This window comes from Geotrypetes seraphini, chromosome 8 (assembly GCF_902459505.1).
Source record: "Geotrypetes seraphini chromosome 8, aGeoSer1.1, whole genome shotgun sequence".
NCBI lineage: Eukaryota > Metazoa > Chordata > Amphibia > Gymnophiona > Dermophiidae > Geotrypetes > Geotrypetes seraphini.
Window position 1 is genome coordinate 25,799,560 of NC_047091.1, and position 19,528 is coordinate 25,819,087.

Consider the following 19,528-nt stretch of genomic DNA (forward strand, 5'->3'; position numbering starts at 1 on the left):
AAATTTATTGAAAATTTTATATCTCAATGCTTTCCTGTCTTAGAACTTTTTTTCTCTGTCCACAGTTTTTTTTCAGCAAACCCTTACGGATTCTGAACATGCTGCTCGTCTTAGAAGGAGCCCTTATCCTATATCAACTATACTCGCTCTTCAGTTCAGAGAAGTGGCACCGCACTATTTCACTGGCCCTGATCCTCTTCAGCAATTATTACACCTTCTTCAAGCTGCTCCGTAACCGTCTTGTGCTGGGTAGAGCATACACCTATTCTGTGAACCCAGAGTCCCGACAGTAGCAGCTGTGCCCAGAGCTTGGTGTGTTTGACACAGGCGCTTTCTTTCCCTTTCAAAAGTGATTTAATTAAAGAAAATAACTATTTTTGTACTTTTGAGCTGATGTCTCTGTGATTATTGTTCATGAGGGTATGGTAAGGGGACTGATGATTCTTGGGCACAAGTCTTACTAAACTCGATCCATTGTTTATTTCCCGAGGATTGTAGTGAATCCAAACTCATTCTGAATGCTATTGATTTTACTTTTACCCCACTTCCTTCTTGTTGATATCTGATCTAAATTTCTCTCTCAAATGTTTTTTCCACTTAGGAAAAATGTGGTTATCATTACAGCATAAACCTTCAGTTCTGTACACAGCTCTAGCCAGGGCTAGATTAAAGGGTAAACCCAGGAGGCATGTGTCTTGGGCTTGAGGTCAGGGGGGCCTGATGAGCTGGGCATCCTCGTGTCCTTCTCCCTCCTGTGCAGCAGCCACCGCCATTTTGATTTCCTCTTTCCTGCCTCTCTCTGGTTGAAGAGCAGTGGCTCTCTTCCCTGTCTCCAGACTAACAGTGGCTTCCTCAGCAGCTCTCAGTGTTTTAACTTGCCTGGAACAGTGCCGATAGCATCAGCACAGCGATTCACGTAGGCAACCTTGGGGCCTTTCTTAGATCGCGGCCTAGATCTAATAATGTAACTTTCCTTGGAGGCAGGCACGGTCTAGCAAAGGCCCCGAGGCTGCCTGAGTGAATCACTGTGCTGACGCTACTGGCACTGCTGCAGGCAAATTAAAACACTGAGCTGCTATTAGTACAGGTAGGAGAAGGTGCTATTGCCACTGGTTGGAGGTGGAAAGGGGAGCTTTGGCTGCTAGGAGTGGAAGGGGAGCTGCTGCTTCTGAGTAGGGATGGAGGTACCACACTGGACTGTAAAAGAGGATGGTGAAGAGGGAGCTGCAGATGGAACGGATGAAATGGGAAGGGGAAGCTGCTTTTACTGGTCAGGAGAGAGAGAGAGAGGTGCCATACTGGACTAGAAATGGAGGATTGTGAAGGGGTAGGAGAAATTAGGTTCTTGCCTGCTAATTTTCTTTCTTTTAGACTCTCCGGACCGGTACAGTTCACTGGTGGGTAATAGCTCACCATGACCAGCAGGGGGAGACTGAGCAAAAACTTTGGCTGTAATACTAATAGCTGTGCTTCCCTCTAGTCCAGTGGTCTCAAACTCAAACCCTTTGCAGGGCTACATTTTGAATTTGTCAGTTCTTGGAGGGCCTCAGAAAAAATAGTTAATGTCTTATTAAAGAAATGACAATTTTGCATGAGGTAAAACTCTTTCTAGTTTATAAATCTTTCCTTTTGGCTAAGTCTTAATAATAATATTGTAATTTATAGCTAAAGAGCCATATCAAAAAACTGTTTTATTTTACTTTTGTGATTACGATAAACATACCAAGGGCCTCAAAATAGTACCTGGCGGGCCGCACGTTTGAGACTACTGCTCTAGTCTAACCAGTCTGCCGAATAGCCAAGCAGAATTAAGAAGTGCTTATTATAATCGTAACAGCACTTCTAACAGGAGTAACAACTAACATAGAGCAATACTGTTGGAAATTGCATAGAAGAAGCCCCTTCAGCAAAATGTCCCCACAGCTCGCCAGCTACGCCAAAGCCACTGTTCATTTGATCTCCCCGACCCTATAAAAATACTAGAACCCGCAGAAAAACACACTCTTCATTCGGATGCAAAGTGATGCATATTGGAAAGAATAACCTGAATTGCAGTTAGCCATAGATGCTGCATACACCGATCAAGCCCGGAGCTACAAAGTACAAGTGGCCACCCTGAGAGCCATGGACTTGGCCAACACCCGCAACAGGTCATACATGGTATCAGAAAACTAAGATGCACCCATCTCAATCGGTCAAAGACACGCTCAGCCCACCGAAAACAAGCCCGAGCTACCAGACCGCTACACATTGCCTTGACCACAAGGGCAGTGACATCAAAATTATGCTTAAGGAGGGAATCTAACCTATGCTCCTCAGAGTCCCTAAAGGTTGAGCCGCTCTCAACGGGCACCATATGCCGCTTCACAATGGCTAAGACCACCGTGTCCACCACTGGCAACTTCAAGGTATCCCTATCCCCCTCTGGGTTGGGATACAGGCAAGCCATAGAACGCGCTAAATGAAAGGGCACCTCTGGCGCTTTCCACTGTGCAAGCCCAATATCCTGATGCATAGGAAAAGAGTGGGATACTGAGTGGATCCCCCAAAGCAGAGTGTCCACCACACGCAGGGGCTCCTTCACGTCTTCCTCGAACACAACACCAAGAATATCTGAAGAAAAAGCTCCTGGAGCTCTTCCCGCTGAAAGATGTGCACCGACGATGCATCCTTGCCAGCTGACAGAACCAAAAAAACGCTGCCAGCAGCATCCGTCCCCCTGAGAGGATCCTGGAGGTCTCCCCAAAGGGTCCAGGTCCTTATCAAGAGAAAATGCTCCCCATAGAAAAAAATAATCGTCCCAAGAGACCCTCGGCCACTTGGACAAGAGAGGAGGAGACAGGGACAAAACCGGCTCTGAGAGGGCCGAACTGGAAGCAGGACCCCTGGCCACCTGAAGATAAGCCTTACACAAGGTGAAAACAAAATCAGGGGGGGGGGGAAACCCTGGTGGCCCAATGGGACTAACTGCCAAAGCAGAGGACCTAGCAGAAACCTGCCCCTGTTTCTCCAATACAGGGGGAAGGTCACCTGAGGCTGCAGACAAAATGGAGGTGCTTCCCACCAAAATCAGAGCAAAGCCTGCTGGAAAACATGCCCTTGATGCCTTTAGTGGCTGAGAAGCTTGAACCGTCCCAGCTGCTAAAGTAGGCAAGCCGACAGCAGCGGTAAGGGAGTCCCCAGCAGCATCGGCGGTGAGGAAAACATTATTTCCCTGTCGGTGGCAAGAGAAGCCCAGTCTTCTCCACTGTCAGCTGCTGGCGTGCAAGGCACTCGCTAAGGGGATCCCTGGACGCCAGCACCTGAAGCCGATGAGGATTCCCCATCATGGCGGCTGGAACACCACAAGCCCAGGCCGGCCGCATTGACGTCACATCTGTAGCATAATGAGCAATTTTTTCTTCAGTTCAGTTTGTTCCTTCATATTTCTATTATTGATCTATGGCCTCTTGTTTGTCTGTGTCTTGCATGTGGGACCAGGGTGTGGTATTCTGCTAGTGTGTAGATTCTGTGTAGCAATCTTGTCTCGTTGTTGTTTTCTCACTAGGTGTATTAGTGTTTTAGGACCTGGTGTAATATTTACAGTGCATTATTTTACAGTGCATTATTTCACACATAAGGTTGGTGTGCTTTGAGTCCTGGGAGTTAGTGCTCTTATGATATGGCTAGGTTCCAACTCTTTATTTGCAGTGAGCATGAATACAGAAGGGCAGAGTGGCTGGGAGGTGTGTGTGTGCAATGGAAAACCAAAATGTCCAGACAGCAAAGGTACAAAAAAAGGTATTTTAGTTTGGAATTTATTAACTGGAATCTGTTAGCTTTGTATTGTTCAGTGATATAGCCAGATGGGATAGGGCTGGGCCAAGGGGACCCAGTGAACTTGTGTCCCTAGGGCTCATCAAAGGATTAATCCTGCCCTGGCTCTAGCCCCAAAGCATCATCTCTAAACCATGTCTTGAAATTGGCACTTACCATATGGCTCCAGAAAAAGGAGGACAGATTGAAACATCCAGGTTTTACTTCCATTACTTTCAATGGAAGTCAAATCCTGATGTCTTAATCTGTTCTTTTTCTGGAGCCATATGGTAGCCCTACCTAACACTGAACAAAACCTCTAAAACCGTTATATTCTTTTCTCCGTCTCTGCTTCTAGCCAGAGCATGTGCTGATCCCACAGTAGGAAAACCTTGTGGCTAGAGCCAGGAGGATGTTGGGGTTCATAGGGACTGACATAAGCAGCAGAGGAGAGGTGAAATATGGCTGAAGCTTCATTGCTGGAGGTTGGACCTCTCGGAGAGGCTAGGGATAAGCTCTGAAAAGATTGGAAAGGGTCCGATTCAAAAGCTAGAAATAAAGAGGGAATATTTTTATTCATTTATGGATTGGCATTTATTAACCGCCTTTATGAAGAAATTCACCCAAAGTGGTGCATAGCAATTTAACAAACAACAGACTATTTTGCTAACAGTATAAGAATAGTAAAATGAGCAAATAAAAGAATTAGGGTAGAGAATAGTGATGCTTCTTGGGAGGACCAAGGATAAGGTGACCATATGTCCCGTTTTCAGGCCAACCGTCCCGTTGTCCCGATCCACCGCTTCGGGACATCAAAAATGTCCCTTTTTCAGGGACAGCATCCCGAAGCTGTATGCAGGGACACCAGGACAGCCGATAACTTTCCTTCCCTGCCGCGCAGATTGAAAACCTGGGCTGCCGCCGCTGCTTCTTGTTCTTCCCGAATTCAATTTTGACGTCGGAGAGGAAGTTTGGGGCCAGCCAATCACTGCCTGACTGGCCTGAACTTCCTCTCCAACGTCAAAATTGACGTAGGAAGAAGCCAAGAAGCAGTGGCTGCGGCCCAGCGTTTCAATCGGGGAGGCAGGGAGGCAGACAGGCAAGCAGCAGCGGTACACGGGCCGGCGGGTTGAATCGCAGGGTGGGGGGGGTAGAATCTGCGGGTGGGGGTGGTGAATCAAGCACTGGAGAGAGGGAAGGAGGCAGGCTGGCTTTGGGGGAGTGACAAAGGCAAGAGAAGACATAGGAAGGAGGCACTGGGGGCACTAGGGACTCAGGACAGAGGCACTGGGGGGGCACTATGGACATGGGAAGGAGGCACTAAGGACACAGGACAGGCACTGGGGGCACTATGGACATGGGAGGAGGCATTGGGGGCACTATGCACATGGGAAGGAGGCACGGGGGCACTAAGGACACAGGACAGGCATTGGGGACACTATGGACATGGGAAGGAGGCACTGGGGGCACTAGGGACACAGGACAGAGGCACTGGGGGCACTATGGACATGGGAAGAAGGCACTGGGGTACTAAGGACACAGGACAGGCACTGGGGGCAATATGGACATGGGAAGGAGGCATTGGGGGCACTAGGGACATAGTACAGAGGCACTTGGGAGCACTATGGAAATGGGAAGAAGGCACTGGGGGCACTAAAGACACAGGACAGGCACTGGGGGCACTATGGACATGGGAAGGAGGCATTGGGGGCACTATGCACATGGGAAGGAGGCACTGGGGGTACTAGGGACACAGGACAGAGGCACTGGGGGGGCACTAAGGACATAGGAAGGAAGGAGGGAGGGAATAGAAAGGGACAATTGTTGGGCCTGAGTAAAGAAAGAAATGAAAGAAAGGATACACAGTAAGAAGGAAATACAACCAGAGACTCATGAAATCACCAGACAGCAAAGGTAGGAAAAATGATTTTATTTTCAATTTAGTGATCAAAACGTGTCAGTTTTGAGAATTTATATCTGCTGTCTATATTTTGCACTATATTTGTCTATTTTTCTAGTTACTGAGGTGACATTGCATATTTTAAAGTCATTTGCCTTGACATCTTTGAACCCCCCCCCCCAAATATAAATGATAATTAACATTTTCTCTGCTATAGTGTGCTTTGTAGTTTTTATTTTATTTTAAGGTTATCATTATGAATTAATATGAAGATATTATGTGTACATGAAAAATGAATGGAAGAAATTGGGGGTGGGGCTAGAGCGGGATTGGGGGCGGGACTGACAATAGATGTCCCCTTTTGATGAAAAAAATAAATGGTACGTTAACCAAGGAGGATGCAGTTTAGCATGTGCATAAAGGGTGTGATGTGCTCATTAGTTGGAGCTGCTGCCAACTCTCACTGCACAGTCCATATTTTGGTTGTGGATAAGCTTCTGAATCCCTTTCTTTTGCTGTGTGTCACTGTGTATGGATTTGTCTTTGCGCTGGGTTTTTTGGGTCATCTTGTGGTCCAATCACTTTGGTCATCTTGTGGTCCTATTGCTCTTGCTGAGTGGAGGGAGCTGGCTTTGACTCCCAATCGATTTAGCCAAGGCAGTGGGGGGTCTCTGCCTGACTATTGTCATTGGCTTTGGAAGCCAGCTGTCTGCACGCCGGCTGTGACTAGGGCGCCCCCTGGCTGTAAAGGGGCAGAGCGGGAGGAGCTGTCTGCGGGCAAGGCGACTGTTGCTCTAGCTCCGCCCCTTGACGCGGTTTCCTGGCGCCGAGGAGGGAAGTGACGTCGGAGGGGGGCGGGGCGGGGCGCCGGAGGAGGAACTCCAGGCGTGAGTGTGAAGGTAGGGGCCGCTTGCTGACGCTGCCAGAGTCAAGGAGCGATTGGCATCTGCGCCTCAAAGGCATCATTCTCTTTGCTGGGAGGGGGGTTTCTGTCTTCTCTCTTCAATTGCTATCCGGACTGGACCAATGACTTTTTTGCATTTGCAGGCTAAATAAAGGCTGCTTGCTGGCTCACATGGAAGAACAGACCTGTGGACATCTATGGAGCAGTGCGAGATGGGAGGTGAGATAGCCAAAGAAAGGAGGGTATTTGGTTCACTTTTGCAATTTCTACCTTCACAAGGTTATGAACAGTAAAGGACATAAATTCTCAAAACTGACACATCTCAATTCACTTGTCCCATCTCGGCTTGTCTATACACTCTTTCTTTTTTTTCCCCTCCTTTTCAAATCTGTCTAGTTTCTCTTCCCTTTCTGCCACTCATGGGCACCATTATCTCCCTTCCCTTTCTTCCTTTCTCTCTTCCCTCCTGTCACCATTTCCCTTGTTTTTTCCATCCATCTCCCTTGTCTGCACCTCTTTCTCCCAGCAAATCTTCCTACGATCCTACCCTGTTTTCCCTCCCTCTTTGGTTGGGTATCTCTCTCCATCCTCCCTCCCTCCATGAATGGGTCTCTCTCAGAGACCTGCCTCCATGGTTGGGTCTTTCTCTTTCTTTCCCTCTTCCCTCCCTCCATGGTTGGGTCTGTCTCCCTTCCTCTTTGGTTGGGTATATCTCTCTACTTCCTCCCTCCCTCTCCCCTCCCCCTGTGGTCAGGTCTCCGTCTCTCTCTGCCTCCTTCCTCCCCAGGGTCGGGTCAGTTGCTGGCCTTCCCTCCCTCTAACCAATCTTTTATAGCCTGCTGGCAGTGCTACTGATTAAAGCAGAACACTACCAGCAAGCTCGCCTGCTCCACAGCCTCTCTTGGTCTCTTCAGTGCCTGCTTACACTGAAACAGCTAATGAAATTTCCTGTTCTGATGTAGCAGGGACTGAAAAGAGTGAGAGAGATAGAGCTGGCAAGCTTACTGGCAGTGCTCTGCTTTAATTGCTAACACTGCTGGCAGGCTATAAAAGGCTAGGGGGAGGGAGGGAAGTGCTATAGTGGACTGTGGCAGGCGGCGGCAACAACAACGGCAGCTCTCTAGGAGTGTGTGGTTGCGGCGGCAAGGTAGCTCTTCGGAGATGGGTGTCAGAGGCACCAAGGCAGCTCTTCGGGGGGTGGGCAATGGCTGCAATGGCAGAGGTACAACGTTCCTCTGATGTTGTCTTCAGCCTGACTTCACTTCCAGTGGAGTGCACCGGAAGTGCTACCAGCCAGACTCGTTAATCATGTTAAAATATTTTATTGCTGTTAAACATGTTAATCTTTCAGCCCTAATGTGTAAGTAATCCACAAGAAGCAAACTTTCTTCAGTAGAAAAGAGATGAGAAGGAAAGGACCTTTCCTACCAATCTTTCAGAAGAACAGTAAAGACCCATCTCTCTGCTTCCTTCCTTCCTCCTAGGGTCGGGTCAGTTGGGAGATAGGGTGATGCTTGAGAGGGCTAGAAATAGGGATGGAAAAAACAAGGGAAATGGTGAGCACAGAGTGTTGGGCAGAGAGAAGGGAAGAAAGGGAACCCATGGAAGGGATATGATGGTGCCCATGAGTGGCAGGGAAGAGAAACTAGACAGATTTGAAAAGGAGGAAGAAAAGTTGACTATTGAAAATGGATATAGGACAGAAAGTAAAGAGGAAAAAAAAGAAAGTGTGAATAGACAGAGCACAGAGAAGCAGATCCATCTCATTTTGTTGCTGTTTGTAACTTCGCTGTCAGTTGTCTCTTTTACTGTGAACCGCTTAGAACTTGGTATTGCGGTATATAAAAATAAAGTTGTTGTTATTAATAAAAGTAGAAACTGTTATAAAGAACAAAAATACTGAACACACAAACTAATATGGCTTAATGGGACAGAGTCAACATGGATTCAGCCTAGGGAAGTCTTGCCTCGTCAGTTTGCTACTTTTTCTTTTGAAGGCACAAATAAATGTGGCGAAAGGTGAGGCACTGGATGTAGTGCAGTGATCTCCAAAGCACGGCCTCAAACAGTTGGCTGAAATACATTCATTTCAATCATGCCCACTTGATATAGTAGCTGCAAACAATCTCTCAAGTGTGTTACTTGGGTATCTCATTTATGGGATTTGCTACTGTTGGCAATCCAAAATAAAGTGAGTGTTTAAACATATCCTTCAATTAGTATTAGTTTTGAATATTTAAAGTCTGAACAATCAGATCAAGGCAGTTTACAAAATTAGTAGTATGTGTAAGCTTGAAATCTGTTGGTGAGCCTTGGAGCTTTCAATTATTCACACCGTGGCCCTTTACATGAAGATGGTTGGAGATTACTGATGTCGTATATCTAGATTTTTAGAAAGCTTTTGTTAAGAGTTCCTTGTGAGACACTCCTGAAAAACAAAAAGCCAAGGAATAGGAAGCAATGTTCTGTTGAATATGGATAGGATCTGTTTAAAAAGACAGAAGAGAGAAGGTAGGGTTCACTGGCCAGTTCTCTCAATGAAGTGGATAGTGGTGGGCAGGTGGAATTGGGGGGTGGGGGAGGCTACGCATTTATAAATGATCTGGACATAAGGTGATAAAATTTGCAGATGGCACAAAGTAGGCCAAGTGGTTAAATGGTGCAGGCTGTGGAATTGCAGAAGCACTTTGGGAGGTGGGAAGATCGGGCAGACAAAATGTAATATGCACAAGGGCAAAGGGGGAAGAATACTGATGGTAAGTTCCATGTTAGGATTCTCCACCGAGGAAAGGGACTTAGATGTTAGGACTAATCCATTGAGATCTGCTCAGTGTGAAAGAATATCTTAATGCCTCTGTATCGCTTCATTGGTGAGGCTGCAGTTGAAGACATTTTTATGCAGGTTTTTAATAGGAACAGTTCAGTTGATGTATATTGCTCTGAGATCTTTGAGCTTCTGGTTTATGATTGAATATGTATGTGTTTGTAATGTCAAGCTGATGGTGATAATTGTATTGTGCAGAATATAAGGGGGGGCCCATAACCAATATATATATTAGGTACACTTTTAGTTAGAGCTTTAAAAGATACTAATATTATAGCTGAAAAGATAGAAATCCTTCAGTAACCTGATAGAAGCAGAGGTAGGTTATAGAAATGGTAAGGAACCACTTCACAGGTCATAGACTTGATGGGCCGCTGCGGGAGCGGACCGCTGGGCGTGATGGACCTCTGGTCTGACCCAGTGGAGGCAACTTCTTATGTTCTTATGACACACAGCAAAGTATAAACAGCAACCAGCAGAGTACATATTTAGTCCTTCATAGAGCAAAATATTATGGTTTAATGTCTGAAACAAGATGCTGGAGCCATAACATAGCAGGCCCCTGCAAATAAGCTAGAAGTCACACTGACATATTTGTCACTTGAGGAGTTGGTGGAGACCATGTGACTATACCATGTGGTTGCAGAAATGTATTGTTTAGCAAATGAGTTTCTGGAAAACATATTTTTCTTCCAGTAGTTGTTTAGACGGTTTAGAGAGAAAAACATCTGTGTATGAGAACATAGTTTTCTTCCACTTACATAGTTAGGGCAAATATTGATTATTTTCTTAATCTGTTTACATGTATGCTTCACTGATTGTGCAGTTCTTATTGATTGTTAACTGCCCGGAACAAATGGTTGGGCAGTATACAAGAATAAAATTTATTATTATGTGATTGTTTCTGTAAATGAGATATTTGCAATAGAGAGCAAGGGTCAGATTGATCTTAGTCCACTTCCTTCTATGGCTGACAGAGGTGAGACAATAGCTTGTGATGAGTTAAGTCATTGTTGCAAAGGAACAAAGTAACTAATAGAATATTGCAATTTGTAAGTGGATTGTAATTGGATGATGCACCAACTACGTATGCTTAATAATGAATTAATTCTTGTCATTATTTCCAATAAAATGACCTGTCACCTGTCTTTCTGACGTCCCATTATTTTGGGGATGCAGAAACGCTTCTCAAAGCTTTGACTATTACCTATACTCTTGTGGGGATTTCTTCCTCTGATCTTCCCAGAAATAGAATAAAGAACTGAGGAATATATGGAAATTTAGGAGGCAAGCAGATAGCCTGTCTATTTGGTTATTTCAGCCAAACAAAGGGACCATCTCAGAAACTGATGACATTGTTTCAGGGATCCTCTAATGAAGATATCCAAAGATTTTTCACTTCCACTATATCTTTTTTAAAAGGTAACCAAAATGACAAAGATGGAATGAGACTCTTATGAGGAAAGGTTAAAGAAGTTGGGCTCTTCGGCTTGGGCTCAGGGGAAATGTGACAGAGGTCCACAAAATCCTGAATGAAGTGGAAAGGCTGTGCGTAAATCAGCTCTTCACTCATAAAGAGCGCAAGGCTAGTGGACCACAATATTTTTTCACTCTTCTCATAGTTAAGCTCTGGAATTCATTGCCAGAGGATGTAATAAAAGCAGTTCGTGTAGCTGGGTTTAAAAAATGGTTTGGATAAATTCCTGCAGAAAGTCTATAAACTGTTTCGTTAAACCCAGGGGAAGTCATGGAACCTTGCTGCTTTTTGGGATCTTATGACCTGGACTGGTCATTGTTGGAAAGAGGATACCGAGCTAGAGGAATCCTTGATCTGACCTAGTAGGGCAACTTTTATGGTCTTATGTAAGTAGAAAGTGTGTATTTGAGAAATATGGATGATCCTTGGCTCGTTGGTTAGTCAGTACTTCTGTATAATTTTGTCTGTTGGTTATATTGTACAAATAAAATTGAGAAATGCTGGTAGATGCCTGAAACAAAATCAGGGGAGGAGAGAGAGGCAAAAACAGCATCTGAAGTCAAGAAAATACGGAACAGGCACATGAAAAAAAGAGCTCACGGGGCTTGGGGGTACCACATTAGGAAGTGAACTGGGTTGGAAACGTCAATATCCTTTCTAGACTGAGAATATCATGCCCACAAAAGAAGATTGGAATTGTTATAAAATACACCTCTGGAAACATGATAGCAGATAAAGGCCAAATGGAACTTCCTGGGCCATGTTATGCTACATCCATGTTTGTGTTTTTGCTCAGAGGCAGCAGCTAATGAAACTGGGAGTAATGGAGCAAGTAGTATGTATATGGCTTTGAGGGCAGTTAGTTATTTTAGTTCATATACCACCATTTTTAACAGAAAAGTCAAAGCGGTTTAGAAAAAATAAAAGCAATGGGCAATAATTAAAATCGATAACCACAAACAAGGGAAATAGACAAATTAACACAGGTAGGCAAACAAGGGCAGGAAATGTTCACAATATCATAAACAAACAGGATAAGAACAAGAGGAGGGTAGGTTAAAATGCAGAAAGAAAGATTGAATAAGCTAAGATATTGATTTCCAGATCGCAAATAACAAGAAAAAAGGTGGGGAGCAATTTTAATTTTCTGGGACAGGCTCAGCAGAAATTAGCAAACAAATCACATGTACGCTATTTGTGCTGAGTATCCCGGAGGAACCATACCATATGGTCTTTTATACCCTACAGATATCAGGGACAGGGCTTGGTCCTGAACACAAGAGCTAAGCAGGCTCAGGACAGTTCCCAGTCTGCCGGAGCTGCAAGTAAGGGATGTTTTCCCAGCTGTGTTGTGCGTGTCTTGTGTGAGTGTGTGTCCTTCGCCTACCATAGGCACGGGACATGCACAAATGGTTATCGGCAGTCCCAGACCCGCTGGAAAATTTTGCCTGGTAAGAGGTGGGCGTTCCCTTCTGAGCTTATTTTAATACTGATGAGCTCCTTGTAGTGCTTTTGCATAGAGTTCTCAGTGGCTGCTACCGAGATTGGTTGAAGCCCCTGAGAACCTTTTTGAGCGACGGAGGCTGGAAAGGACAGGCTGGGGAACGTGGGGAAGAGCGGAAGCGTGCTACATTTGTAAGATCTGAACATTTTCCTTTTATCACAGACACAATGGCAAGTCCTGGGAAAGACAACTATCGAATGAAAAGTTACAAGAACAAAGCACTGAACCCTGAGGAGATGCGCCGAAGACGGGAAGAAGAGGGAATTCAACTCCGCAAACAGAAACGAGAACAACAGGTACTCTCCTTCCTTTGCGTAGGGTTCTGGGCTGGGCGCTTTCTCTACTCTTAGACCAGCTTCCATAAGGAAACATATTGATTGGTTGATATTTAGTATTTATGTACCATTTCTAACATAAGTGGTTTATGTTCAGGTACACAAGCATTTTTCCCTCTCTGTTCTGGTGGGCTCACACTCTAGGGCAATGGAAGATTAAGTGACTTGCCCAGGGTCACAAGGAGCAGTGTGGGTCCTGAGGCTGTAGCTCTAACCACTGCACCAAATGGCCCATCTGCAGCATCCACTATCTCCCACGCTTTCTTTAATTCAGACACAGTCTTTGTCTCCACCACCTCTACCGGGAGACTATTCCATGCGTTTACCAGCCTTTCTGTAAAAACAATTTATGGGGTATCAAATATCTTCTAAAGCATGAAATTGTATGACTTTAAAAAATACACAAAACTAAGTTGTTCAATCGTGGTTACTCAAAGACCTACCAACCACTTCAAACCCAGTCATATGACTTTAAGAGGGAGAAAAAAGCCACAGAAGCATTCAAAGCACATTTCCACTGCTTTCAATACTATCACAGGCATAAAAAAGCTTCCCTCAGACCCAGGTTCAGAAATGGAAACTGTGATGGAGCGGTGACTAAATTTTGTAAAGAGTTCAAGTTGAAGAAGTCCCGTCACAAGATAAGTCCCAAAACATGCACCTGTTTGACAGTTTCCATTTCTAAACCCTGGTCTGAGGGAGGTTTTTTGATACCTGTGATAATATTGAAAGCAGTGGAAATGTGCTTTGAATTAGAGAATGACACGGGGGAAAAAAATCTGTCCCTGTCACTGCCCTGTCCCCGGACCACCATCCCCTTCACCGCCCCGTCCCTGCAACATCCACCCTTCCCTCTCTCCACCTCACCGCCCTTCAGCGGCCTGAGAACCACCCTTTCCCTTACCTTTGCGGCGCTTTAGTAAATAAACTTACTGAAGCCCGCCTGCCTACAATTGCTTGTGTGTGGGCTGAAGCTTTTCCTCTGACGCAACCAGAAGTTGCGTCAGAGGAGAAGCTTCCATCCACACAGACACGACTGCAAGCAGGCAGGCTTTGCCGGCTTCAGTAAGTTTCTTTACTAAAGCGCCGCAAAGGTAAGGGGGAAGGAGGGAGATAGATTTGGCCGTAGGTAAGGAGGGAGGAGGCTGTGTGCAATCGGTGACCGCGCGCCTATCCTCCCTTAACTGCGGGGACAAGGCCATTCACCGCTCCACGGTGCCCGCACTTTTTCCCCCTACCGTTTCGGTGGGTTACCCGCAGATAGCCGCGGGTAACTGCCACTATGTCATTCTCTACTTTGAATGCTGTTGTGGATTTTTTCTCCCTCTTAAGTAGTTGGTAGGCCTTTGAACAACTTAGTTGTGTGTATTTAGTTTGGACTTTTTAGTTGTTTTCCTTTGCACAGTGTGTGTTATACAGTGACTTAAAACCCCCCACTTATCCACTGCTCTAGCCACAGTTCTAGGTAGGTTAACGAGATGTGGCAGCCACCATTTCAAAAGTCACATGTGCCTGTGTGAAACTTATTCATGCTTTCTACTCTTTCTCCAGCTTTTCAAACGAAGAAATGTGGAATTAATCACGGATGAGACTTCGTTCCTAGACATTCCCCTCATGCACTCCTACATCAGCTCCTCCTCTGCTGGGGTAAAACATGCTGCAGGGGAGGGGGTTCCATTTTGGCTTATTTGGGAAAGTGAGGTCACAGGAAGTGGCTGCAAGGAGCAAAATGAAGTGCTCGGGGAGGAATCTGGACGGGAAGGGTACAACTTATCCATGAGGGGCTCATTTCTTCCTCCTGATTACATTGGAAGGGAGGCTTGTTTCCTCTGCCTGGGGGAAAATCGAGTTCTGGTGCTGTATGAAAGGGATGTGTTTGTTCTACATCCTATGCTTTGGGGGGGGGGCAGGAGAAGGTTTGAAAAGAGCAGGGTTGGAAGGCTGGATGGTCTGCCTTCTCTCGTTGCACCATATGCCTGAGTCGGTATGTCAAGCTCTGTCTCTTCAAATCTAGACTAAAAGCCCACTTTTTCTATGCTGCTTGTAAAGTACCAAAGTGTGTGAGAAATTCCCAAACCCCTGTTTGTCCCATTTGTCTATTTTGATTAGATTGTAAGCTCTGTCGAGCAGGCTTTGGATTGACTCTTACATGTTTAATGTACAGCACTGCGTACGTCTCTCCCCCTAGGGTACAGTCACCAGAGAGATGATAGACCTGTTATTCTCAGAAGACCCTGACCTGCAACTCGCTACAACACAGAAGTTCCGGAAGCTGCTTTCCAAAGGTAAGTTCAGATGCATCACAAGTCGCCTGATTAGCACATCACTTAGTATTTGTTTTATTTAAATGGCCTTTCTTTAGCACTCTCCAGACCAGTAGAGGTTAATCTTTAAGAGTGGGTATATATCCAATCATGACCAGCAGGTGGCGAACGATGTAGAGAAGAACTCTGCCCACTAATGGCCACAGAGGGAACACATATAACAGTTCCTCCGTTGGTCATGGTTGAACCAGAGCATCCAGACCCTCAGCCTGAATGTCTCTGCAACAACCGAAGAAGCGGGGTGTTTTGGCGTTGACACCAGTGGCCATCAGGTCCATGAGGGGCTGACCCCAAGACTGCACTATCAACTGAAAGGCCCCGTGGCTCAGACACCACTCTTGGGGATCTAAGGCGTGACGACTCAGAAAGTCTACACCTGCTATGTGGGAGGCCAAGATGTCCTGAAGATGAGACTCCGCCCAGAGCATGAGCAGAGCAACCTCCTGTGCCACTAAAGTGCTCTTGGTGCCTCTCTGATGATTGACATAGGCCACCACTGTGGCATTGTCCAAAAGAACCCTGTGACTTGCCCATCAGAAAGGACTGGAAGGCTAACAACGCTAGATGGATGGCTCTGGTCTCTAATCCATTTATAACCTCCTCTGTGGACCAGGTGCCCTGAGCTGAGTGACCTAGACACTGAACTCCCCAACCGAGAAGACTGGCATCAGTGAGCAGCACCATCCACTGCAGCTGGTCCAGACCCACCCCTTGTACAAGATGGGAGGTCTGGAGCCATCAACGAAGACTGAAACGAGCCAAGCCCCGAAGAGGAACAGGATGATCCAGACTACCTCTGTGGCGACCACCTCAGAAGAAGAGCATACTGAAGAGGACGCATGTGGGCCCGAGCCCACCTCACCACGTTGAGGGAAGCCACCATCAACTCTAAGACTTGGAGGAAATCCTGCACCCGAGGACACTGGGACGCCATAAGGTGAATCTGAGATTGCAATTTGCTTACCTGGGCCTCCGGGAGGAAGACCTTCCCAAAGGAGGTGTCAAACAGAACTCCTAGATACTCCAGGCGCTGAGATGGAGACAGCCGGCTCTTGGAAAGGTTGACGACCCATCCCAGCGACTGCAGAAACCACCACCCGAGCCGTGACTTGGGTGCTCTCCTGGAACGACTTCGTTTGAATCAACCAGTCATCCAGATAGGGATGAACCAGAATGCCCTCTTTTCGCAATGCCACCGTGACAACAACCATCACCTTGGTGAACGTTTGCGGAGCCATGGCCAGACCAAAGGGAAGCGCACAGAACTTATAGTGTTGCCCCAACCCAAGATCGCAAAGTGCAGGAAGCGATGATGGGAGGCCCAAATAGGAATGTGCAAGTAGGCCTCCGTCAGATCACGAGAGGTAAGAAACTCCTCCAGCTGAACTGCCAGAATCACAGACCGCAGAGTTTTCATGCGGAAGGATGGCATGTGAAGAGCCCTGTTGACCCCCTTCAAATCTAGGATGGGCCGAAAAGTCCCTTTCTTTGGCACCACAAAGTAAATTGAGTACCAACCTGTGCCCCACTCCTGAGAGGGAACTGGAAACCCCGTGTGGAGATCCAGCAATCTTTGAAGGGTCTGGTGAAAGGCCTGCTGCTTCCACGCCACCTGCGAGGGAGAAGTGAGAAAATGATCTGGCAAGAAACAGACGAACTCCAGAGCATAGCTGTCCCAAATCACCTCCAGAACCCACTGATCAAACTTGATGTCTGCCCACTTTGGATAAAAATCTTGCAGACGGGCACCCACCGGAACCAAGACGGATTTCGGCAAGGAGTCATTGGGCAAGATGGGCGGCAGGGGACCCAGCGAGGGTGCTACCTGCACCCTTGCTGGCCCCACGAAAGGACTGCATGCGCTGGAAGAACCTGCCTCTAGAGAGCCCAGGAGACTGAAAAGAGGCAGCCCCTCGACCAGGGCAGAAGCGGTGGAAATCACGCCCACGAGCAGCAGCACCACCCCGAGCCAGTGGCCTAGGCCTATCCTCAGGCAAACGAGGCACTTTAGAATCAGTTAAAGTCTGAACCAACTTGTCCAAGTCCTCACCAAGCAAGAAAGACCCCTTAAAGGGAAACTTTGTCAACTTACCTTTGGACGCCGTATCTGCCGAGCAAGCGCGAAGCCACAAGGTACGGCTTGCTGCCACTTCAAAAGCCAAATACTTAGCAGAAGTATGCAAGATGTCATACATGGCATCTGAAAGATAAGAAGTACCCAATTCAATTTTGGCAACTTTGTGCTTTACCAATTCCCAATCCTTAGATTTACTGTCAAGCACATGATTGACCCAGTGAAAACACGCCTGAGCCACCAGCCCGTCACACATCACCGCCTGGACCGCCAGAGCTGTCACATCAAAACTTTATTTAAGGAGGGACTCCAACTTACGCTTCTCAGGGTCCTTCAAGACTGCACCGCCTTCAACAGGCATGGTATGCTGCTTAGAGATGGCCGAGACCACCGTCCACCACCGGCGACTTCAGAGTGTCCCTATCCCCTTCGGGAATGGGGTACAGGTGGGCCATGGAGCGCAAAAAATGAAAAGGTGCTTCTGGCACCTGCCACTGTGTGAGCATAATATCCCAAATATCCTGATGCGTAGGAAAAGAGCGGGAAGCAAAATGAATCCCCTTAAGCAAGGGGTCCACCGTACACGGGGGCTCCGACATGGTGTCCTCAAAGTTTAAAACTGAGGAGACCTGGGGGGGCGTGGCTTGGACACGCAAGCAAATGGTCGGGTGACAGACGGGCTCCGTGTCAAACAAGCTCTTATTTCAAAATAAAAAGCTCCAATACCGATATTTTGCCGAAAAAAGCTGTGGTTTGTAAGAAAATGGCATCGGGTAAACAAAATAAAAACGATGCAGGAGCCGGAGGATCGGGTACAAGCAGTAATAAATGATCAAAGCCGGAACCAGGGACACCTTCAAAAGTACCGTTGCCTTCAGAAGGAGATCAAGATATGATGGCAGAAATAAAACAAATCAAAGATATCGTACTGGAAATCAAAAAACAACTTCAAAAGGCAATTGATGATGTTGCCACGCTTACAAAAAGAGTTGATATAATTGATAACAAAATAACACACTTGGAAGAAAAATCGGAAGAGGTACATGCTGAAGTTATGCAAAACAAAAAAGCCTGGAAAGAAATGGAAATAATAAAGAGAGATCTGGAAAACTGTTTGAATAGAGAAAAAAGAAATAATTTAAGGATCATTGGGATGCCGGAAGGAGTGGAAAAAAATGATCCCATTACTTTCTTAGAACAATTCCTTCCAAAGATACTTTAAAATCCAAGGTGCCTCTTGAAATCGAAAGAGCGCACAGAATACCGGGACAAAAAACAACCACACAAAAAGGTCCAAGAACTTTTATTTTTAAATTATTACGATATCAACATGTTGTTGAAATATGTCAGCTGGCTAAAGAAAACAAAAATCTAAGATGTCAGGATGCACGTATACATATTGTACCAGATTTCGCCAGAGAAACTGCCCTAAAAAGAAAACAACTACTTGATTTAAGACCTCAACTACGAGCACTAGTGGCTAGATATGGACTTCTCTACCCAGCGGTGATGAAAGTAACTTTAGGAAATAAAACACAGAACTTCACCGATTCTAAAAAATTAGCAGAATACCTTGAACAATGTGAACAACCAATGACTTCTTAAGTGAAAAATTGGGAATATTTCAAAATATTTCAATAAGACTGATTTGGTATCAAATACTTTTCACTTTGATTTATTTCATTCTAAGTTAATTTTTACTACAAAGGAATTCTGAAAATATATAAAAGTGAATACACCGTTTAGAATGCTGGAATTTTCAACTTACTTTAAAAAACAACGATGATTACAATCACGAGCATGGAACGGACTTGGAGTACATGCAAACACGTCAATAGCTGAATGACGTGGAGGGAAGACGAAGCATTGACTTACCTAGAAGATTCTATATGTATGCGAGACTGGAAGATGGACTGGGACAGCCTTTTGGAAGATATCCCTCGACGCCATTGCTTCTCTGTTATCAAAGGGAAGTAAAAAAAAGAATAATAATAAAGAAAGAAAAAGAAGAAAGAAAAGTGCGCTAGAAATACAGTAGTCGCTGAGTCAATGATGGAAATCTGCGCGAAGACAGGAAGTCTTTCTCCTTAATAAATGATCGCACCGGAAATGAAGAAGATTGGTTGCTTCTACGTTTTACGTCTACGGAGTGTGAGAAGGGAGCTCGAGAAGGAAGTTGAAAATAAGGCGTTCATGTTATTAGAAGAAAATGGACGTAAATACTCTTATATATAAGAACATATATAGAATAAAATAAACGGTTGTATAGGGAAAATTAATATTTTATTTTTAAAGAAATATATTAATTGAGTGATTTAGAAAGTATATTTGACCCATTTATTGCAGATATTAGTTTTTAACAGGATAAAAGAGAAAGGTCAATTGATATAT

At 45.6% G+C, this 19,528-nt stretch overlaps 2 protein-coding genes across 5 annotated transcripts in view; both read left to right on the forward strand.

Moving 5' to 3' along the window:
* The window catches only part of TMEM39B (transmembrane protein 39B), a 60,093-nt gene extending 59,704 nt beyond the window's left edge, over positions 1-389 (forward strand). For all 3 annotated transcript variants that reach the window (XM_033955485.1, XM_033955483.1, XM_033955486.1), the window contains one exon: positions 66-389. In XM_033955485.1, the coding sequence (XP_033811376.1) occupies positions 66-293 (228 nt within the window). In that variant the 3' untranslated portion in view covers positions 294-389. The remainder of the gene's footprint in view (positions 1-65) is intronic.
* A 6,127-nt stretch (positions 390-6,516) lies between these two features.
* KPNA6 (karyopherin subunit alpha 6) overlaps positions 6,517-19,528 on the forward strand; it is a 28,822-nt gene continuing 15,810 nt past the window's right edge. Inside the window, exons 1-5 of one of the 2 annotated variants that reach the window (XM_033956114.1) lie at positions 6,517-6,594; positions 6,743-6,818; positions 12,567-12,700; positions 14,291-14,386; positions 14,928-15,024. In XM_033956114.1, coding sequence (XP_033812005.1) covers positions 6,797-6,818; positions 12,567-12,700; positions 14,291-14,386; positions 14,928-15,024 — 349 coding nt within the window. In that variant the 5' untranslated portion in view covers positions 6,517-6,594; positions 6,743-6,796. Of the gene's footprint in view, positions 6,595-6,616; positions 6,819-12,566; positions 12,701-14,290; positions 14,387-14,927; positions 15,025-19,528 lie in introns of those variants that run through there. The other variant, XM_033956116.1, reaches the window with a different exon arrangement.